Source organism: Cottoperca gobio, chromosome 22, assembly GCF_900634415.1.
Source record: "Cottoperca gobio chromosome 22, fCotGob3.1, whole genome shotgun sequence".
In the NCBI taxonomy this organism is placed as follows: Eukaryota; Metazoa; Chordata; class Actinopteri; order Perciformes; family Bovichtidae; genus Cottoperca; species Cottoperca gobio.
In genome coordinates, this window is record NC_041376.1 from 5501969 (window position 1) to 5521919 (window position 19951).

Consider the following 19951-nt stretch of genomic DNA (forward strand, 5'->3'; position numbering starts at 1 on the left):
ACTTGGAGCCTCGTACAGGTGCATTAGGAGATGTGGGGGGTACAATTTCCATGGAGTAGGCCTACTGTGGCTGCCATGTGGCTAGCTGACAAGACAATTCACATCCAATTCACTCCTGGTCGGCTACATTGGCTAAGGAGATGAGAGGAAAATGACATTTACCGGCTATGACAAGTGGTCGGTTAAACATTCTCAATCTAGCAGTCATAATCATAAACAGATGGCTAGCAGCTGCTGGTTACATCCAGGTGTCTACTTGTCGCTGTTTTTCTCTTCCTCTGCAGCTAACACAAAGTAACCACCCCTGACTGCCCGGCGCGCACGTGTTAGCCCTCAAACCACGCCCCGTCGCGCTTAGAACCAATCAGAGGGGAGCATAATGAAGCGCTGAATCATCTCAGCGAATCAGAGCGCGCCTTGTTGGGGAGTCACTCGTATTCACACATGCTGAGGCCCTGCTGCTGTCAACAGGGAGGAAGGTACGGATACGTTGTTGTCTCACCGGCTTCATGAAGTACTTATTAAAGTTTCAGTTCGGCTTTGCCTTGAAACAGACTATTAACTGAAGTCGTTAAAGATTATTTTAAAGAATAACTTGTAAGAGTTTTTAGGATTTTAATGTTGTTTAGTTAGCCTGTAGCACACATTTATCTTTCTCTGTATGTAAAGGAGACTTATTGGCAGTTTTTTATGGTGGTTCTTGCTGGTCTGCTTTTGCTTTGTTGAGTCTTGCTGTGCATATGAGAGGTTCAGGGTTAGGTTGGGGGGGTCTGGCTGGCTCGTATTTTAGCTGACACTCAGCTGAATAGGGCGAAACCACCAGACATCCTGTGTGAATAGCTGTATTGTGGCCGCTGGCGGGTGTGTGTGTGTGTGTGACAGTTCAGGTTCAAACCTATAGCCCTCTTCCACAGAGAGGGGGGGGGGGGGGGGGGACATAGTTAATCTGTGTTGTTTCGGTCCCATTGGTTTCTGAGCTTTCATTTTGTGATACTCGTCTGTTAGAGAGGCTATTTCGTCATAGCTCTGCTCAGGCTGACGCGTTGCGTTGCTGTGCTGAAGAGTAAATTACCTGTGACAGGGACCTGTCCCGTTGTTTATGGTCGCACCTTGCTGTCAAGCCTGCAGTGCCAAATTCTCATCATCTCTACCAAAGATGCCGCAGACAAACAAATCCAAAAACGCCCCAGCGTCTGAGTCTTCAGGCTCGGTCCAAGGTGGAGCCTCAGCAGAAGACGCAGAGCCGATGTCCTGGGAGGGGTGCCAGGTTGCAGGGGACGCAGCAAGAGGAGGAGAGGACAATGTTGGAGACAGCGAGATCATCAAGTCCCCCAGTGACCCTAAAGAGTACAGGTAAAGGAAGTGTAATCCATATTCAAGTTTGCTATACTCCCGAGTATTTCAATTATGCATTGTATTGTGGTTCTGTTAAATGATTTATCTCCTCACTGTTGTACTTTATTCTGAGTCACTGTTATTAAGAAAATGACCCAGATCCACTAACCCAGATCCCAAAATTATTTTGTGCCTCTTATCCAGCTGGATCAGTTCAGTATTATTGTAGTTTGATGGGATGATTTCATGCTATGAGCACACGCCAGTGCCTCGGGCCTCTGTGGAGCATCCACATAGAGATTTTCTGTGAAACAGCAAAGAAGAAGAGAGTCTCAAAGGCTTGGAGATGCAGTCTGCGGAGAGACATTTGATTTAACAGCCTCTTCAGAATAAGAAAAACCAATGAACGCTGTAAAACTCGATGAAACAACACTTTTTCCTCAAAGCTTTGTGTGCCGTTTCACTTTTGACCCTACTCCCTGCAGATACATTGTGCTGGACAATGGGCTGCGAGCTCTGCTCATCTCAGACCACAGCGGCCTAGCAGCGTCCGAAGACGAAGATGGAGAAGAGGAAGAGGAAGAGGAGGACGACGACGAGGAATCTGGAGAAGAAATGGAGGAAGAGTCTGAGGAGGATGACGATGAGCAGGGCAGTGATGAGGAAGATGATGACGACAACGAGGGGAGAAAGAAGAAAGGAAATGCAGAGAAGCAGGTACCACTGGGAAGTTTTTAATGTAGAGCTCCATTCTGTTTTTTTGCAGACTCGACATGTTAAATGTTTCAGTGGAGGTGAAAAACGTGTCATGTTGAAAGCAAAGACATTTTTGTTGAAATGAGATATGCAGATTTATGCTAAATGTTTGTCAGCACAAACTGTAAAGTATTTATAGTTCTGGTAAATACACGCACTTTTTAACCTGTGCCTAAAACGTCCATGCATACAGGGCTTGAGCAACTTAAAGAATAAATATATATATATATATTTTTTAAGAACAAAACAATTCATTTGATAGTTTGTGTGTCAAAAGTTTCAAACTCGGCTCCATTCCCAAAAGCTCCTACAGAAGATGTCAATCTTAAAAAAAAAAAAACAGTCACAGGTATGTAGTTCTATCTGAAAATGCTGGGTACTGTAGTTCTTTAACAGAATGTTACTTAAACTAGAGTAAATTGTGCATTTCATAGGGACTATTTTCAGCAACAGATCTGGTGAGTATTCACAGCAGCAGGATGGTTTCTGTTAACCTGTTGCGCCAGATGGTTTGCAACACAGAACCATATGAGAAGCTGTCATTGAAAACTGTTTTGAAAAGGGCAGGCACTTTAAAAAAAAAATACTTGGCATGTGATTGGATGAACCATCTGTTTATCACCGTGTAGAGCAAAAAAAACATATTTTCTATCGAGGAAAAAAAGCCTACGGTGCCGTTCTTTGCTCTTCTTTCAATTAGGATGTCTCCAGTTCTGTTATAACTGATGCTGTTGCAGCATCTACGCTACCCTCTCTAGGAGCCGCGATTGTTTTGTTTGAACAGTCGCCTCTCGCCCCTTAGCTGCCGGTAGCTTTAACAAGACGCTGACACAAACGCATTACCTGAGGCCTGTCAAGTGATGTGTGATCTCGTAATCCCGCAGTTCTCTTGTGATGCAAGGAGTAAGTGGGAATGACTCAAAGTGAACAACACTGGCCCTGTTCAAGAAGAAACATGTCACCCAGTGCAATGGCTCATCCATGTGGTTTAATAGTTTTTAATCAACTACAAAGGCCTATGCCACAGAGGAATAAACTACATCCGGCTTTACTATCACCAGACTTAGCCTTTTAAGTGCATTGCCAGACTCAAACATGACTTAAAATCCTGTGTGTGCGTGTGCGTGTGTGTGTGTGTCAGTCTGCAGCAGCACTGTGTGTTGGAGTAGGAAGCTTCAGCGACCCCGGTGACCTCCCGGGCCTGGCTCACTTTCTGGAACACAGTGAGTAATCAACCAAGAGAGGGTCAAGTCATTTCTTTCATCTGTTCTTTGTCAAGGGTTAATTCATCCTTATATACGGTACTCTAACAATGTTATATAGCTTTAAATCAGAAATGTGCCTCAGTCTGTACAACATGCAACACCCTTTATCCTTCCACTCTTTTGATTTGGACAAGAAAACAACTCTACTTTAATGTGGGGGGAAAAGAGAAACATCAGAAAAAGGAAGCATATTTAATGCATACCAGGAGTTGTTTTGTTATTTTAAATTATTCAGTGTACCCTCTTTTCCTTAACCTGTTTTGTCTGCTTCTACTTCAGTTAATAATTTCTGACATTACCCAGCATACCTTCCACCAAGCAACACAAATTAGGTTAGGAACTTTAAGTTGCTCTCTTTTCTCCAAATGCACCATTTCTTCTGAATTGCATTCAAACCTACTGATTTCTCTTGTCGGTGGAGAACTTGTTGTATCTGTCTCCTCTACTCGGTTGCGGAACATTGTTCCTAAATGTTGTGTTTAAAAGGATTGTGCATTCGTTCTTACAGACATGTCATCAAAACTGTCCCCAAATGTTAGAAATGCTATCTAATTCTGTGCGTCTCAGCGGGAACTATATTGCCTCTCTGTCTGTTTGACCAGCTTTCCACATAAATAAGAAAACCGCAAATGCTGTGATTGATTTTTCCTTTATGTGTCTTTTTTAATTTTTTTTAATTTACAACTGTTCTCTTCTCCTACTGTTTTTCCGTTGTGTCCAAGTGGTGTTCATGGGCAGCGAGAAGTACCCCTCAGAGAATGGCTTTGATGCTTTCCTCAAAAAGCATGGTGGGAGCGACAATGCCTCCACCGACTGCGAGAGGACCATCTTCCAGTTTGACGTCCAGAGGAAAAGCTTCAAAGAGGCTCTTGACAGGTGAGAGAGGAGCAGTTGATCTTAAGAAGTGGACTTCTGGAGAACCATCCGATGAATTTCAGAATAACACAATGACGGCAAGGAAATGATAAGTGAGCATGTGTGAGAGGAGTGAATGGCAGGATGTATGACAACAACAAGTCTAAGTATGCAAAAGAAAAGTCTTTTGCTCAAGCTTCATTTTTATAGCTTTGTTTTTGCTCTGCCAAATTTGTAACCTTGTCTTAATACTATAACATTTTTCGCCATTACTTATAAATCCTGTTAAAAATAAAAGTTAACTGGCAAAAAGAGCAGAAATTCATTTCTCATTCTCCTGAGTCACAGCATGTGGTGCAACTCGTACGGTGGACAAACGATACAGGCTCAATCAGCCGCCCGCCATCCCGCTGTTGTCTGTGTATCTGTATACATCTGATTGCCTCTGTCTGACCTTCCTCTCTGGCTGTATGTGGCCTCTGATTATAGCTTCTCTTTACCATCACCCTATTAGGTGGGCTCAGTTCTTCATCTGTCCCCTGATGATCCGAGACGCCATTGATAGGGAGGTGGAGGCCGTTGACAGCGGTGAGTCCCGGTGCCTCTGAGCTTCACTCCTCCTCCTCCGACGTGCTGAGAAGTTGAATCTCCGCTGTTGTATTTGGAGTTAAACTTTTCATCTGCCGCACTGTTCTCCTCTCGCAGCTCTTTTGCACACTATTGATCTCCGTCTTTCTCTGTCGTCTCAAGTTTCTCTTTCTCTCTTTCGGTCTGTCAGAGTACCAGCTGGCTAAGCCATCGGACTCCCACAGGAAGGAGATGCTGTTCGGCAGTTTGGCCAAACCTGGACACCCTATGGGCAAATTCTGCTGGGGTGAGTTGGTAAACACAACTGCTGGGACACAATACACACAGGGCCTCCTTGGGGGTGTGTTCAGCACTAACAAACAGGAGTGCTGAGACTGACGCCAAGTTTCCTTTCTTGCCGATATTCCTGCATTTGAACACTGTTTGTTTTCTAACAGTGTTTTATAGTTTGGCTGAATTGATTGCTCACTTGTGACCTCACCAGGTAATGCCCAGACGCTGAAGCATGAGCCAAAGAAGAAGAAGATCAATGTCTATAAGCGGCTGCGTGCCTTCTGGAAGAAACACTACTCTGCCCACTACATGACTCTGGCTGTGCAGTCAAAAGGTCAGGAAAATCCATTACATTTGATACACATCAAGAAGTAGCCTTGTTAGTGCATTGACAGACATTTCAATAATTTCATACAAGAAATAAATAATTTAAAAATCAATGTAGATGAATTAATTAAAAAAAATAATTACTCATAGCTCTAAGAAGGATTCATCCACGTTCAGCCGACTGGTTAATCATTCCTGAATCAACTCAAAGTGCAATATTTCTCAAAACAAAATGCGTGTTTTCAGGGTTTCACAGGAAATATCAGGCGGCTAATTAACTTCTGTTTGCAAGTAAATTGATGACTAGTGTTGACATTTGTGCTGAGAGAAATCATCCTCACTAATCGGCTAGATTATGTGCCGTCGTAAATCAACTGTAAAGTGATGCAAAGGTGTGATTTCTGGACCAATTAAAAAGACAAGGTTTGGAAAACTGATGAGTTGAAATGTTTCTCTCGACATGAGGTTTAACTCCGATCAACTACGGAAAGCAACTTTGAAACGGCATTTATAGATTTTGGTTACTTTCGAGCAGTGCATCAGGCTGTAAACAAACACATATTATCACCTGTTTAACGCTGATATGGTGAAGTTGTTGGCAAATATATGCCTTATTTAGACATCAAGTGGATGTGGCATTCATCTGGAAACAATCCTGACGAGAACAGTAAGACTGAAGCAACTCGGTGACGTAAAGCCTCAACGATGAGCTGGAAGACGTTTAAGCATTTGTCAGGTCTGAGGAGAACTGCATCATTTATCATTACGATAGTAAACGTTCACATTACCCAGTCGTTTGTTGCTAAAGAATTAGTGATTCCAGCATCTTTAAGTCATTATTTTGAAGGTTTAAGTCCCGGTTGTTCCATCCAAATGACGAGTATCTACTTTATGTTGGCAGAAAGACTCCTTGAGCAGCTTCTGTATCCATTTACAGCACAGGCAAACAAACTGGGTTGAAAAGATTCATTGCGTTGCATTGTTTTATTAAAGAATATAGTCAATAATTGGCCTTTTTCCATCATGCTGTGAGCATTCGAATCACGATCCGAACTCGTGCTGCGCGCGGGGCGGGAGTGTTTTTCCTCAAGCAAAGAATGTTTGCACAAAGAGGAGAGTTAATTTGTTCAAAACGTAATCTTGCATGAGACAGATCCCAACTCTATATTGATGCTATTGATGCTGTTGATACTGTTAGTATTGTGTGTGTGTGTGTGTGTGTGTGTGTGTGTGTGTGTGTGTGTGTGTGTCTGTGTCTGAACCAGGTGCAATTTAAAACCACTATATATAACAGGATGTAATGCATTGGATGGTTATTGCTGACCATAAATAATGTTCTAATCTAAATGTGTGTAAATAAGGAGGGTTGTCCCAGAACTGGAACCTCATATTAGTTGACGTTTGTTTTATATATATTTATAACAGAAAATTGCAGTTTAATGATATTTCTTCATTAGTTATGTGAAAACAACAGAAACTTGTTGATTATTGAGTATAATTTGGTAAGAAACACAGAAAATGGTGACTTCATCTGTATGACGACCTCTATCCACGTGATTATAGCTGTAATCTATAATAATGACACAACAATTTAATGTTTGAGCCGTCTTTATGGGCTAAACGTAGTCAATGCGGTTATATTGGAACAAACAAACTGCATTGCACTGAGTCAGCCAGAATTATTGAGACGCACTTGAACTCTAATTAATCCTCCTTCCCTCGGTCTGTCCTTTAGAGAAGCTGGACACTCTGGAGAAGTGGGTGAGAGAGATCTTCAGCAAGGTGCCCAACAAGTGAGTGAAGGAGAAGAGGCTCTCAGTCACTGTGATGAGGTGCTGCTGTGACGTAGATTCATTCTGAATATCCTTTGAGACTCAGCTCAAATTTAAATGTCAAGCCTTCCTCCGTCTCTTCCTCAGGCTCTTTTTACCTAATCTTTTCCGAGCATCATACCCCTTAAAGGTATAATTCCTCCCGAAAGTCCAAATAATTTAGTGTTTTCTTACGTTTGCTGTCTGCGGCAAGTAAAAACTTTTTTTTAAATCGACACTGATGTGAAACTGCGTAACCTCCGGTGTTGGATGGCATGCTCCTTTTTATATATAACATTTATCTCCTCTATGACCTTATAAGGTATTCTCTAGCCTTCTGTCAGATGAATTCCATCATTACGACGTGAAGAGTCAACACGTTGGTGCTAGTTTTGTGAAATTTAAGTGATAATTGGAGACAATCTTTAACTTTTTCAGTTATCTGTCAGTGTAATTACGGTAGAACACATTTTTACAATTATGAAAAAGCATAATGGTGGGATCAAGACACGTGTAGTGACACATTGTTATCGTTTAATCAATAGTAATTCGTACGGTTGTTGCCTCCCATAATTCTCCTTGTGTGTTTACAGTGGTCTGTCCAAGCCTGATTTCTCTGATCTGCTGGATCCCTTTGATACGCCAGCCTTTAACCAGCTCTACAGAGGTACACATTTATTCTTTTCTTTCTTATCTTATCTCATTTCTTCAGACTTTCCTTTTTGATCTTTGCTTTTTTTTCCCTTTGCATTACTTTTGAATTTGACCTTTTCAAGCCTCTAAAAAGCGTTTAAATAGAGCAATCTTTTGTTGCTTGAAGGTCCAAACTAATGAGACGTCGCAGAATCTCTCCGATGCTTTTGTTTTAATGGATCATAAGGCAAAAAAAAGGTCGAGGAAATTATCTTTCGATCATGGTGTTTCACTAAATGTGTGTTTCTGCAGTCGTCCCGGTTAGGAAGGTCCATGCTTTGAATATCACGTGGGCTCTCCCCCCTCAGGAGGAATACTACAGGTGAGCTATAAAGATACATTATATGGTACAGGGCACATAAATGCAGCGTAATCAGACGACCCACAGCAGCCCATGATTACATGACGTGTTTGTTTCCTCTTCCCCCCCCCCCCCCCCCATCCTTTCTCTTCATATAAAAGAATTAGACCAGCCAAAGATGCCATGCTTTGCCCTGATTGTAGAGGGATTGCATCAATGTTTTTTGTTTCTCCTTTTCATGTTCTCCCCCCCCCCCCCCCCTCTTTTCAGAGTGAAGCCTCTCCACTACATCTCTTGGCTGATTGGCCATGAAGGCACAGGAAGCATCCTCTCAGTGCTCAGGAAGAAGTGAGTGTTATTGCCTCTGTCTGTTTGTTTTTGCAGATTTGAGGGCACTCCAAAAACCCAATTAAAGGGTCTTCAATTTGCTGGGTATACATGACTCTGGCTTCTTTTTTTTGTTTTTGTTCAAGCTCTGAGCAAAGCCCGAGTGCTCGAGCCCAATCTTCAAACTATACACATTGCCAGCCCACTTGACGAAGCGAGTCATACATTCTCGTCCCTGGATGTGGTTGTACAAGAGCATTTGAGCCTCTTGCTGCTAAGTGGCAAAGTGATGCGACAAACCCTCTGTAGTCCCACAACACCACGAGCCCATCCAGTAGTCCCTTTACCATCAGCACCACTTGGAGAGTTTGATAGAATATTCCTATTTACTGTGTGTGTGTGTGTGTGTGTGTGTGTGTGTGTGTGTGTGTGTGTGTGTGTGCGTGTGCGTGTGCTGTTTTCAATTGTTGATAAATGACAACAGTGAAATTTGAGTGTACTCAATTCCCAGTCGAGCCAAACTGCTGAGGCAGTAGAGTGGTTGTTTTTATTAAGTCCAGGCAGTCGTATCGTCGAGGAAGGAGAGGCTGGTTTAAAATTGGGCCATTGTTGTCCCCTGCAGTGACATTTGGGGGGAATGGTCTGTCTGTATGTGTTTCCAACACACACACACACACACACACACACAGACACACACACACGATGGTGCACGACTGATCAGGTGCCTTAAAGTTCAAAGGACCATACCAGTGTTTCTGCAGGTTTAAGAGCATTTATAGAATAAGAACGTATACACACTTTATACCACTGCATGAAACCTTTCAGAGATGTTAAACTCTCTTTGGCGTGATTCATCGCAGTCAACATCATTTCTACTTGTTTGGTGACGCAGTGCAGCTGTTAAAGTGCATCATCGCACCACCAGAACATGTCTTCATGCAGATGAAAGCAGACGTGACGAACAACCAAGTTGTTGCTTTTTGAATGATATGTTATTTCTTCATTCTGCTGTTTTGCAAAGCGGTGCTGAGTGCCTCGAAGGGACCACAGAAGTGTTAGTTTAATTGTCTGCAATCAAGAAGCATGAAGTGACATATTTTCTACTTACTGGCCTGCACATATTTCAGCCCTTAATGTGCGTTCTCTTTCTAGTTTATCGCACTGGGTGAATTGTTTACTGGCAGTCCCTTTTTTTTATTTTTTTTAAATAAGTGTTTCTGTAATTAATTGCTGTCTGTAGGTGCTGGGCCCTGGCTTTATTCGGAGGGAACAGTGAAACTGGATTTGACCAAAACACCACCTACTCCATCTTCTCCATCTCCATCACTCTCACTGATGAAGGTTTCCAAAACTTCTACGAGGTAATGAAACATCTCACTTGTTTCATTGTTATTATTTTGCCCTTTTGGATTCATGGAAACGACCCTGAGCAGAGGGAGAAGAAGAAGAAGAAGAAGAAGAAGAAGCAGCAGCGGTTTACGCATTCATCTTCAGCTCACAGTGTGTCATACAAATCATGTGTAGTCGGATCAAAGAGAATCTTTCATCATCAGCAGAGACTGCTATCGGTGTAAGTTTCCTGCACGGACCCAGCTGGCCTGTTTGTCCTGCTTGCCATGAACATAACAGGTCATTTAAAGGCAGCCATCAGTGTTACCAGTTGCTATGACAATGCGTGCGTTAAACAGGAGGCACTTCAAGCCGATCATCAACTAGCAGCGCTGTTTCCTAATAAAAAGGTGAAAAACGTTTCAGTCAACAAACTTGCATTTCTAACGGCTGTAAACACGCCGCTGCAGCCTTGGGGAGGCTGTTTACTGAATGTTTATTTCTATGGCACTTTAAAGGAAAAGGATTGATTTGCTTTCTTGCCTAGAGTTGGATAAAAACAAATTGATACCACTCGCATGTCTTTACAATTAAAGTCGTCTATACATGCACCCACAGCAATTACTCTGACGTACTTCTTCTCCTCTGACAAACAACTGTTGTTCACAGTTAATAATTATTACTCTTTATTCACAACGACGCAAAATCTCTAAAAGGGGGCGATTAAAGACTCATTACTTTTAGTATTTAAATAAAGACACTTCTATATGATTGTCCTCGCTTGTTCTAATGACTATAATCAAATGGCTCGTACAACAAGAATGGCAACCATCGGAGTTATTGGAATGGTTTCTCTTAACCTCCAACATTAATAACGGAAAAGAATGAACGTAGTAATGATTCATTAAAACTGAATTTGTGTGTCACAGGTGACCCACTTGGTGTTCGAGTACCTGAAGATGCTGCAGACACTCGGACCACAGCAAAGGTGACTCGAAGTGAACTTCATTATTCAGGCTTTTTGTAGGAGGTAGTTTTAATATTGAATTATTCCTGTCAGGTTTATGTGCCGGGTGTGTTTTTTGGGTTGTTTGTCTCATTTATAGCTTTTTCTTATTTTTGTTTTTGTTATGTCGTTTTAAGGAGTGTTGATGTTGTGACATTTGAGCTTCTGTCTGCGATGCATAAAGGTAATATTTCAGTCTGTTTGTTCATGCATCCAGAATATATGAAGAGATTCAGAAGATTGAAGCCAACGAGTTTCACTACCAGGAGCAAGTAAGAATCCCAAACAAATATTCATGTGCTGCTGTATTTTAATGCTTTTTGGACACATTTAATATAGTTACTTAACCAGTGAGAGTGTTTGTCAGATTGACCCTATAGAGTACGTCGAGGACATTTGTGAGAACTTGCAGATGTTCCCTAAAGAAGACTTCCTGACAGGAGATCAGTTGATGTTTGAGTTCGACCCAGATGTAAGTAGTTCAGTAGTTTGGGGAGTGAACCAGTTCAGGGTTTTATTCTTAAATCCTATATTTCCTTTTTTTTTTAGATAAAGATGTAAATTTCTGTCTGATATGTTAATAACTTTATAGCTAAAACCTTTTTTATATACCAAAAATATATTTTCTGGAGTTGTTTGTGCTGTCCTTTTATTGGTGAATATTATTTTTGCATCAAATGTGGCTTTGCATATTTTTCTGTGATGACAGTAACTTCTGTTAAGTTTAGCTGCTCCTTACTGTGATTGACAGCTACAATGGCTTTCATATAAACAAGTAATTTAGAACAAAGGGAGGGGAAAAAAACAACTCTCCTCTCTATTGCTGAAAAGTTTACTTTATCTCTCTGTGTGTGTGTGTGTGTGTGTGTGTGTGTAGGTGATCAGTGGAGCTTTGTCCCTCCTCAACCCTGAGAAAGCCAACCTGATGCTGTTGTCACCAGAACATGAGGGCCAGTGTCCCCTCCGGGAGAAGTGGTTTGGCACACAATACAACGTGGAAGGTGCGTGTGTGTGTGTGTGTGTGTGTGTGTGTGTGTTAAATGTCGGTGTAACAGCTCCTTCCCACAATGTAGGCATTCAGTGAATACATTGTCTTTTCCCCCCTTGTGTGGTGATATTCAGCCGTGATATAATGCAGCCAGCCAGCAGCAGAAATGCCAACATTTATCTCTGTCTCTTACACGAGGAACAATAGAGTTAGGACATCATTTTAAATAAATAAAAAGTACAAAACCAATATTTAATTTTTGGTAGAGTTAAATCTTTAAGTCACTCAATTTGGGTTTTGGGTGCTAAAATAGATGTTTTCTTTTCCCCACACACACGCAGACATCCAGCAGGAGTGGATGGAGCGGTGGACAGGAAACCTGGAGCTCAACAGTGAACTCACCCTCCCCGCTGAGAACAAGTTCATCGGTGGGGGGAATAAACCAGCATGAATCTGACCAATACGACAATCATGAACAAGACCTGTTCCTGCACTTTGTACTCTCCCTCCATACAGTATACAGTCGTCCAATATATTCACCAAACTTGGGAGGAGCAGGAAACTATAGTCAATGTATTCTGTCATGGTGAAGTCGCTGGTCCGCATGTAATGTAAATCCAGTCCGGAGAGACACTTTGTGTTTTAAGGGTTTAAGATTTGAACTCAAACAAGGCACCTCTGGTCCATCCTGACCAAACCTCTCAGTGCTGATACATTTAGGCACTGTGCTCTGTTTATAAATGTTGCAAGGCTACAGCACAGCATTGCCAATTTGGATAAAATGTGGAGAAATGCTTCTTCACTTATTGGCCCAAGGGTTATTGAATGATTTATTGGGAGGGGACATGTTTTACAGTTTTGACAAGCAGCTGCATGTTTATCCCAAACTGGACACATTGAATTGTTGAAACTCACATTATTTATGAGATTGCACCAAGTAGAATTACGATGTTTTATTGTTTATGTGCATTTGTTCAGCCACTGACTTCGCCCTGAAGCCGTCTGACTGCCCAGACACTGAGATTCCTGTCCGGATAGCCGACAGCGACAGGGGCTGCCTGTGGTACAAGAAGGACAACAAGTTCAAAATCCCTAAAGGTGAAATATCTGAGCGTGTGTGTGCCCGCACTGTGTGCATCATTTAGCGTGCGAGATGTTTCCACAAAGACTTTTGATATCATTAGAGGAGGTGTTGACACTCGTTTTGTCCTTTTCTCCTGCCGCAGCCTACATCAGATTCCACCTAATCTCTCCTGTAATCCAGCAATCTGCTAAGAAGTAAGTTCAGGCTCAAACATGGCCTTGTGAAAATAGTGTTAGTTTTTTTTCCTGTAACACTAATTAACACCTCTTTCTTTCTGTCATTGCCTGTTCCCTCTCTCTCTCGCTCTGCTCCTACAATTACATCCCCTTTTTTATTTTTCTGGCTTCAATCCCCCTGTGCTTCTACTTTCATTTCTTTTTCCACCTTGCTTTTTATCCTTCCCCTTTCCTTCCTCCGCCCCTACTCTTCACTCTTCTCCTTTCTTGCCTTGATTATTATTCTCAATCTCCCTCTTTCCCCTGCGTCTCATCTTTCTCCCCTCCTTTCCTCCACCTTGCTTTTTTCACTTTCCTTTTCTTTTTTTGTTTCACCTTCCTCCCCATCTTTTCTCTCTCTCTCTCTCCATCATTACCCCTGTCCTCCAGTATTGTGTTGTTTGACCTGCTGGTCAACATCCTCTGCCACAACCTCGCCGAGCCGGCGTATGAGGCTGAAGTGGCCCAGCTGGAGTATAAACTGGTGTCCGGTGAACACGGCCTGGTCATCAAGGTTAAAGGATTTAACCACAAACTGCCTGTGAGTGAATCCATCTGGAGAAAACACACACACACACACACACACACACACACACACACACACACACACACACACGTGTTCGTACAGTTGTCATGTGTGGTGATATTGATGGGGATTCTTCGCCCTGTCTCTCTTTAGCTGCTGTTCCACCTGATCATTGACCACCTGACTGACTTCTCTGCCTCCCCCGGTGTCTTCAGCATGTTCACAGAGCAGCTCAAGAAAACCTACTTCAACATCCTCATTAAACCGGAGAAACTCGGCAAGTGAGTTGTTTATCTTCTGTCTTCTGACATTTCCAACTTACTTTCTGACTCTTCGTCAAGTCTATGATGCCTTCTAGTGGTGAAATGTGTGACGGGCCTGAATGGGTGGAAAAACATCCTATTGTCCTCTTTCCCCTCCCCTCCTCCTCCTCCTCCCTCTCCCCTCCCTTCTCCTCTTTCTCAGGGACGTGCGTCTGCTGATCTTGGAGCACTCTCGCTGGTCCATGGTGGAGAAGTATCAGGCTCTGGCGGCCGGTCTGACCAGCGATGAGCTGATGGACTTCAGCCGCAATTTAAGGGCCGAGCTGTACGCAGAGGGACTGGTGCAGGGCAACTTCAGCAGCGCTGTGAGTGCATGGCAGGCGGCACACAGACAAGTAGATTGATTAACAATGAAATTAGCTGATTAGCTAATGAATCAGTTAATGTTCATCTCTCTACTTGCGTCAATTGATTCTGAGTGTGCTTGACATTGTTTTGATGTTTTGCTGATTCCCTCTCCTCACTCTTATCGCTACCTGTTCATTATCCTTTATTGTATTTTCTCCACAGGAGTCAGAGCAGTTCCTGCAGTATGTCACAGAGTAAGCCAGTTATTACACTGAATGCACTCCCTAATGAAAACACCAATACTATACAATCACATGGATTAGTTTGCCGCCATACACAGCTATTTTCATTAGCTTCAGTTGTTCACTCCATGATTCCCTTTTAACCTTCCTCACTTTTTCCTTTGATTACCTCCTTCTTTCCTTCCTCTCCTCCTTTTTTTGTTCTCTCTTTCCCCTTTCCTTCATCCTCCCTTCCTCCCGGTTTGTCCTCCTTCCCCCCCCTCTGGCAGAAAGTTGCAGTTCTCCAAGCTGCCAGTAGAGGTGCCGGTGCTATTCAGAGTGGTGGAGCTCCCCATGAAGCAGCACATCTGTAAGGTCAAAGCACTCAATAAGGGAGACGCCAACTCTGAGGTCACTGTTTACTACCAGGTACAAGCACATCTGCAGTACATGAGAACATAGTCCACTATAGCATCATTTGTTTTATGCACACTTTGTTCTTTCTTTGTTTTTATCTAGTCCGGCCTCAAGCTCCTGAGGGAGCACACGCTGATGGAACTGTTGGTGGTGCGTTGATTTTTTTCTACATCCATTTTTGAATTCTTTGTGTCCTCCGTGCTTGACTGAGCTGTTGTTGTCCTTTTTAGATGCACATGGAGGAACCCTGCTTTGACTTCCTCCGGACCAAAGAGACGCTCGGGTGAGTGTAGTTATGTTTTTAATAAAACGTTTCCTTTTTTCAAGGGAAATTTATGAAATCATAGAAGTTTCCATTAAACTTCTATAACTTTTTAGAGAAAACGCATCTGCTATTCAACTTTTACTGTATGTTACCTCGCCCACACATTTAAATTAATTTATTATTTAATTTTGTTTGTGTTTTAAAAAAATAAAATTAAAAATGTATGTCTTTTTTTTTAATCCTTTTTGCCATGTTTTAAATGTTTCAATTTCTTGAATAATTACATATTATACTAGGTTACATAATTAATATAATATTAACTCTGATACATCACGGCCTTTCATCGTAACTTGTTACTTTTATTCAACTATTAAAACTTAAAATATATTTTTAGATTTTTAGGTTTTTATATGCAAATTGAAGACGTGGATGGAAATGTACTTTCTGTTTGTACGTAGATGTCTCTGTCGTTTTTAGTTTTATTATTAGTATTTAGCTTTCCAGAAGAACAAATGTGTGCTCATTTTGTTTTAGCATAACTTCTCCGGTTACATTGGGAAAATGCTTTTCAAATAGTGTCTAATTTTCCTGAAAGAAATCTAACGCACTTTCTTCTGAAGTTACTCTGATCCGTCTCCGATCCGTTCATGTGCTTCTCAACATCTCTCATCCGAGCTGTCTTGTTGAATGTCTCCCTCTGCAGGTACCATGTCTACCCCACCTGCAGAAACACCTCAGGCGTTCTGGGTTTCTCTGTCACCGTGGAAACACAGGCCACGAAGTTCAAGTGAGTCTGCAACACAATCCTAACCTTTCATTTGCCCGAAAGCAAGATACGATTTATCTTAACCGCTTTTCCCCAAACCAAGGTATAATTTATCTTACTGTTCAACCAAACCCAAACTACAATTTATCTATCTGGCCCTGCAAAGAGCGGAACGGGAGGAACTGATGAATGACTAAAGGAATCAAATACACCCTATAGCCTTTAATATATCTCTTACCTCTTGTGAACCTTTTTTTTCCTCTCAGCACCGAGCTGGTGGAGTTAAAGATCGAAGAGTTTCTGGCTTCGTTTGGGGAGACGCTCACTGCGCTGACTGAGGAGGCCTTTAATACTCAGGTTTGTGTCTGTGTGTGTGTATTCTTTCGTGTATTTGTGAGTTTCCCCCTTTTGTTATGCAAAAGGAGAAAGTTACAGCAAATGATTAAAAAAAAAAAAAGAGAAAGTTTTGGAAATGTCAAGTTTCTTTTCAAGTTACTTTAGTGGATTAATAACACCCAGCCGCACACTCAGATCTGCTGTTGCACTTAAAGTGTTCAAATAATCCTGTGTTTTGTTCAGGTGACTGCTTTAGTTAAGCTGAAGGAGTGTGAGGACACACACCTAGGGGAAGAGGTGGACAGGAACTGGGCCGAGGTGGTTACACAGCAGTTCGTCTTTGACAGGCTCGACAGAGAGGTGAGGAACACACACACACACACACACACACACACACACACACACACACACACACACAGAGAGCTGATGGAGAAGGCTTTCTGCTGGGTTTTATTTTTTGCTTCTTCCAGAAAGCAACATACCCTGGGGTAACACTTGAATTACAATATGCTAATAGGGTTATTATGGAGTTTTTTCCCCAAATTTGCCACAAATAAACTGCCTCCTCCAGCTTAAAGTAAAGTTAAATCACCATTTATTTAGTGTTGTCCACTATGGTGGGGGAAAGAGTACATGCACATCAACATATTATCTTGTTTTTAATATGTACTGGCAAGGTGGTCGTTAACAACTGCTGGTTTTACACACATGCAGTAGACACAAGGCAGCGTTGCCGTCCCGCCTTCTGAATGTAAGTCCAGTACTCACTTTCCCCTCAGCTTTGGTTTGGTCTCCACAAACTCCTGAGGGAAATATCTGGCTCTTTATCTGCCAGATGCTCGATTTTGCTCCACCAGCTAGAAATTGTGTCCATCTACCATTTGCTTCCTGCACAGTGAGTTTATCTTTTGCTGAAAGCTGCAACCTGCTGCTGCTGCTAAATGAGCCATAAAAGTTATACTCACATGTTCTGTAAATGCATGTCACTGTTTAATACAGTTTGAAATCCTACACAGGCTACATTACTCCAGAGGAAAAATTGCATTTTTTTATTTCCAGATGTCTCTCCCTTGTTTGAAAAATGTGACTCAGAGAAAGGTCATTTACTTCACAGCTACGCTCTTTGTTCAATAACACGAGCTGACTGGATGGGTGGAGGTGAAGGTGATGAATGTTCAGATAGACCCCGAATGAATAATTCTGGAAATATCTAAACTGGCACAACAATGGTTGCTGTTATATGGATTTATCACTGCGAAAAACATCATATTGTTTTTGGAAAAGGAAAGAAGTCTCAAACATTGAAACTATGGCTCACAGAACTGATGGGCGCACTTAACCTCGAGAGAATCTGATTAATCATTAAAGACGAGTTCAAAAGTTTGAGAAAATGTAGCCTTTCAGTCTTGTAGATGAGGATGTGAGTTATGAGTTGGAGGTCTTTCTTTGATATGTAAGCAAGAACATTTTGCAGGTAAAGTTATAAAAGTGTTATTATTATTACTACTTTGTTTATATTAATTAATTAATTCTAACTATTGTTTTCTTTGTTTTGTGTGTGTGTTCGTCCTGTTGTATTTTGACTTTTTTTTTTGTATGGGAAAATAAGCATGGCTATACCTTGACTTGTTGCCATGGTAAAAGATGCTTCACAATAAAAGCATTTCAAACAAACAAGATAAATAGACTAATATATAAAACAAATATTGCTGTTATGAAGTTTCAATGTAGTACACCTGTTATTCAGCCCTCCGTGTTCTCACCGTCTCTTGTTTCTTTATTTTCAGATCGAAGCTCTGAAAAAGATGACCAGGGACGAGCTGGTGTCCTGGTTCAAAGAACATCGAGGACAGACCAGTCGCAAGCTCAGCGTGCATGTAAGCAATAACTTTATGTGTGTATGAGGGTGTGTTAGTGCATTTTTAACAACACATTAAAATGTATCCCTGTCTCCTAAAGGTGGTGGGATTTGGTGCGGAAGAGCATGATGAGGAGGCGGGTGGTAAGAAGCAAGAAGAAGAGGGCAAAGAGGAGGACTTAGGTGGCTCTACCTACGGCGAGGTGTCTAAGCTCACCTTCCTTCCTGCCTCACCCAAGATGGCCGGTACCGTAGCCATCATGGACATCCCTGCCTTCATCGCAGGCCTGCCCCTCTTCCCCTACCACAAGATACTCGAATAAACTGCTGCTCAGACTGTGAGACAGACAGATGGCCGTGCTTTGCTGCTCACTGAGCCACATTCAGGGACTCTGCCTTATTAGAGATGCAGACACTTAATATATGAAGTTGAAAGAAGGTGGAAATACTGTAGCGTCGGCTCCTCTCTGGACCTGGATTCTGTCTCTGGACGTCAGCCGTAGTTTTTATCCACACTGTGTGTTTAAGCAAAAAGCCTAGAAGTGATGATGATTTTTCTTTTAGCCAAGTGATCCTTTATTCTGCTTTCTCACTCAATTATTTTATATCCGCAGACACCGAGAGTGTAAGAGCAATGTATCTACTTCTCTATCCCACACTGACAAAGTCTTTTAAAATCAAATTTTCATTTATATGGTTCTCTGAGCTCGACTACTATTACATTTCAGAATCCCTGTCTTTTCCACCGTCAGTGTTGAATTCAAGACGGAGTCTAATACCTTTTTAAAAACACAAATAGACTGTGAAAACTGCAGAAACGCTAAGTCCTTTGAACTCCAGATGTGTGTATTTGAGTGATCGTGTTCTAGATTTTGAGCTCTGCTGTGCACTTCCTTTTATAAGCTGACCTGGATCAAGCTATGGTATGAAACTGCAAAGAGAATAAATCGATGAGTGAATGAATGAAGCAACGTGCTGACTCCGGAAAACACACTCGAATCTATTAAGTAGAAAAAGTCCTCTTAAACTTGTGAAATGTGAAGACTGTAATTCAGTGTATTTAAGCAATTAGGCACGAGAGGCTGTAAATTACAGTGATTTTACAACGGCTAAGGGGCGTTGGGGGAGTTGATTGATTTGTTCCCCCCCTACCAGCTCATACTACAGATTCAAGGAATTTACATTTACATTATTTGGACATTTTGTATATTTGTCTTATCTCTAATTACCTGCAATTCTCTTAAAACACACATCACAATAACCAACACACACAGAACACCTCACAGATGACCGAGTATTGCTAGAATCCGCTGTGTGACAAACGGCGAGGGCTTTTTAAAGTGTTTACATGCTTGTGACTCAGTATGGGGTCAGCTGTTTAATTTTCACAGGTTTAATTTATGTCTAGATTGTACATTACTCACAGACTCTCTACCTTCTCCCTGGGGAAAAGGTTGTTGCAGGAGATATTGTGTTGGGCTTAGTGACACTCTGCACTTTCGAATGCAATTAAAAACTAATCCTGAGCCCAGCACAGCAGAGCGTGTTAACAGAATTGACTAATATGGCCACAGGGAAGCGTCATACTGTAGTAAAGTCTTCACCTGCAGTAGCCTCACATGAAGTGATGACTGTCAGCTGTACGATGGGTGGCAAACCAGCTTGTCGACATAAAACGTTCTCTGCAGGCACACTGTGTGGCCAAAAGTATACATCTCATTCTAAATCCATGTGGAATAATCTTCTGCTTTACCAACCTACCCTTCTGGCTTCAAGGATTTGCTCTCATTCAGCCACA

At 41.9% G+C, this 19951-nt stretch overlaps 1 protein-coding gene across 3 annotated transcripts; it reads left to right on the top strand.

Annotated features, from left to right (window-relative positions):
- Positions 1 to 331: 331 nt before the first annotated feature.
- On the top strand, positions 332 to 19116 carry LOC115027503 (nardilysin-like). Of its 3 annotated transcripts, XM_029460867.1 has the most exons (32): positions 332 to 479; positions 1157 to 1353; positions 1821 to 2052; positions 3233 to 3314; positions 4079 to 4232; positions 4726 to 4799; positions 4990 to 5085; positions 5284 to 5406; positions 7135 to 7192; positions 7804 to 7877; positions 8156 to 8225; positions 8475 to 8552; positions 9772 to 9892; positions 10790 to 10848; positions 11084 to 11138; positions 11234 to 11338; positions 11744 to 11867; positions 12196 to 12282; positions 12833 to 12952; positions 13081 to 13132; positions 13544 to 13694; positions 13833 to 13960; positions 14145 to 14307; positions 14513 to 14544; positions 14802 to 14940; positions 15031 to 15078; positions 15159 to 15211; positions 15897 to 15980; positions 16226 to 16316; positions 16539 to 16655; positions 18083 to 18172; positions 18255 to 19116. In XM_029460867.1, exons 2-32 carry the CDS (start codon positions 1157 to 1159, stop codon positions 18474 to 18476), a joined length of 3279 nt encoding a protein of 1092 aa, XP_029316727.1. In that variant the 5' UTR covers positions 332 to 479; the 3' UTR covers positions 18477 to 19116. The 3 variants fall into 3 exon arrangements, with proteins under 3 accessions (XP_029316727.1, XP_029316726.1, XP_029316728.1); XM_029460866.1 differs by lacking the exon at positions 332 to 479 and having other exon boundaries at positions 486 to 1353; XM_029460868.1 differs by lacking the exons at positions 332 to 479; positions 1157 to 1353; positions 1821 to 2052; positions 3233 to 3314 and adding an exon at positions 3636 to 3688.
- The last annotated feature ends 835 nt before the right edge of the window (positions 19117 to 19951 follow it).

Excerpts from the sequence above, each read along its gene's own strand:
- LOC115027503 (XM_029460866.1), top strand. The coding sequence starts at position 1,100 with ATGGTCGCACCTTGCTGTCAAGCCTGCAGTGCCAAATTCTCATCATCT. Across the intron at positions 2,053-3,232 it reads AAGGAAATGCAGAGAAGCAG|TCTGCAGCAGCACTGTGTGT; the intron begins GTACCACTGGGA and ends TGTGTGTGTCAG. Across the intron at positions 15,079-15,158 it reads CGCTGATGGAACTGTTGGTG|ATGCACATGGAGGAACCCTG; the intron begins GTGCGTTGATTT and ends TGTCCTTTTTAG.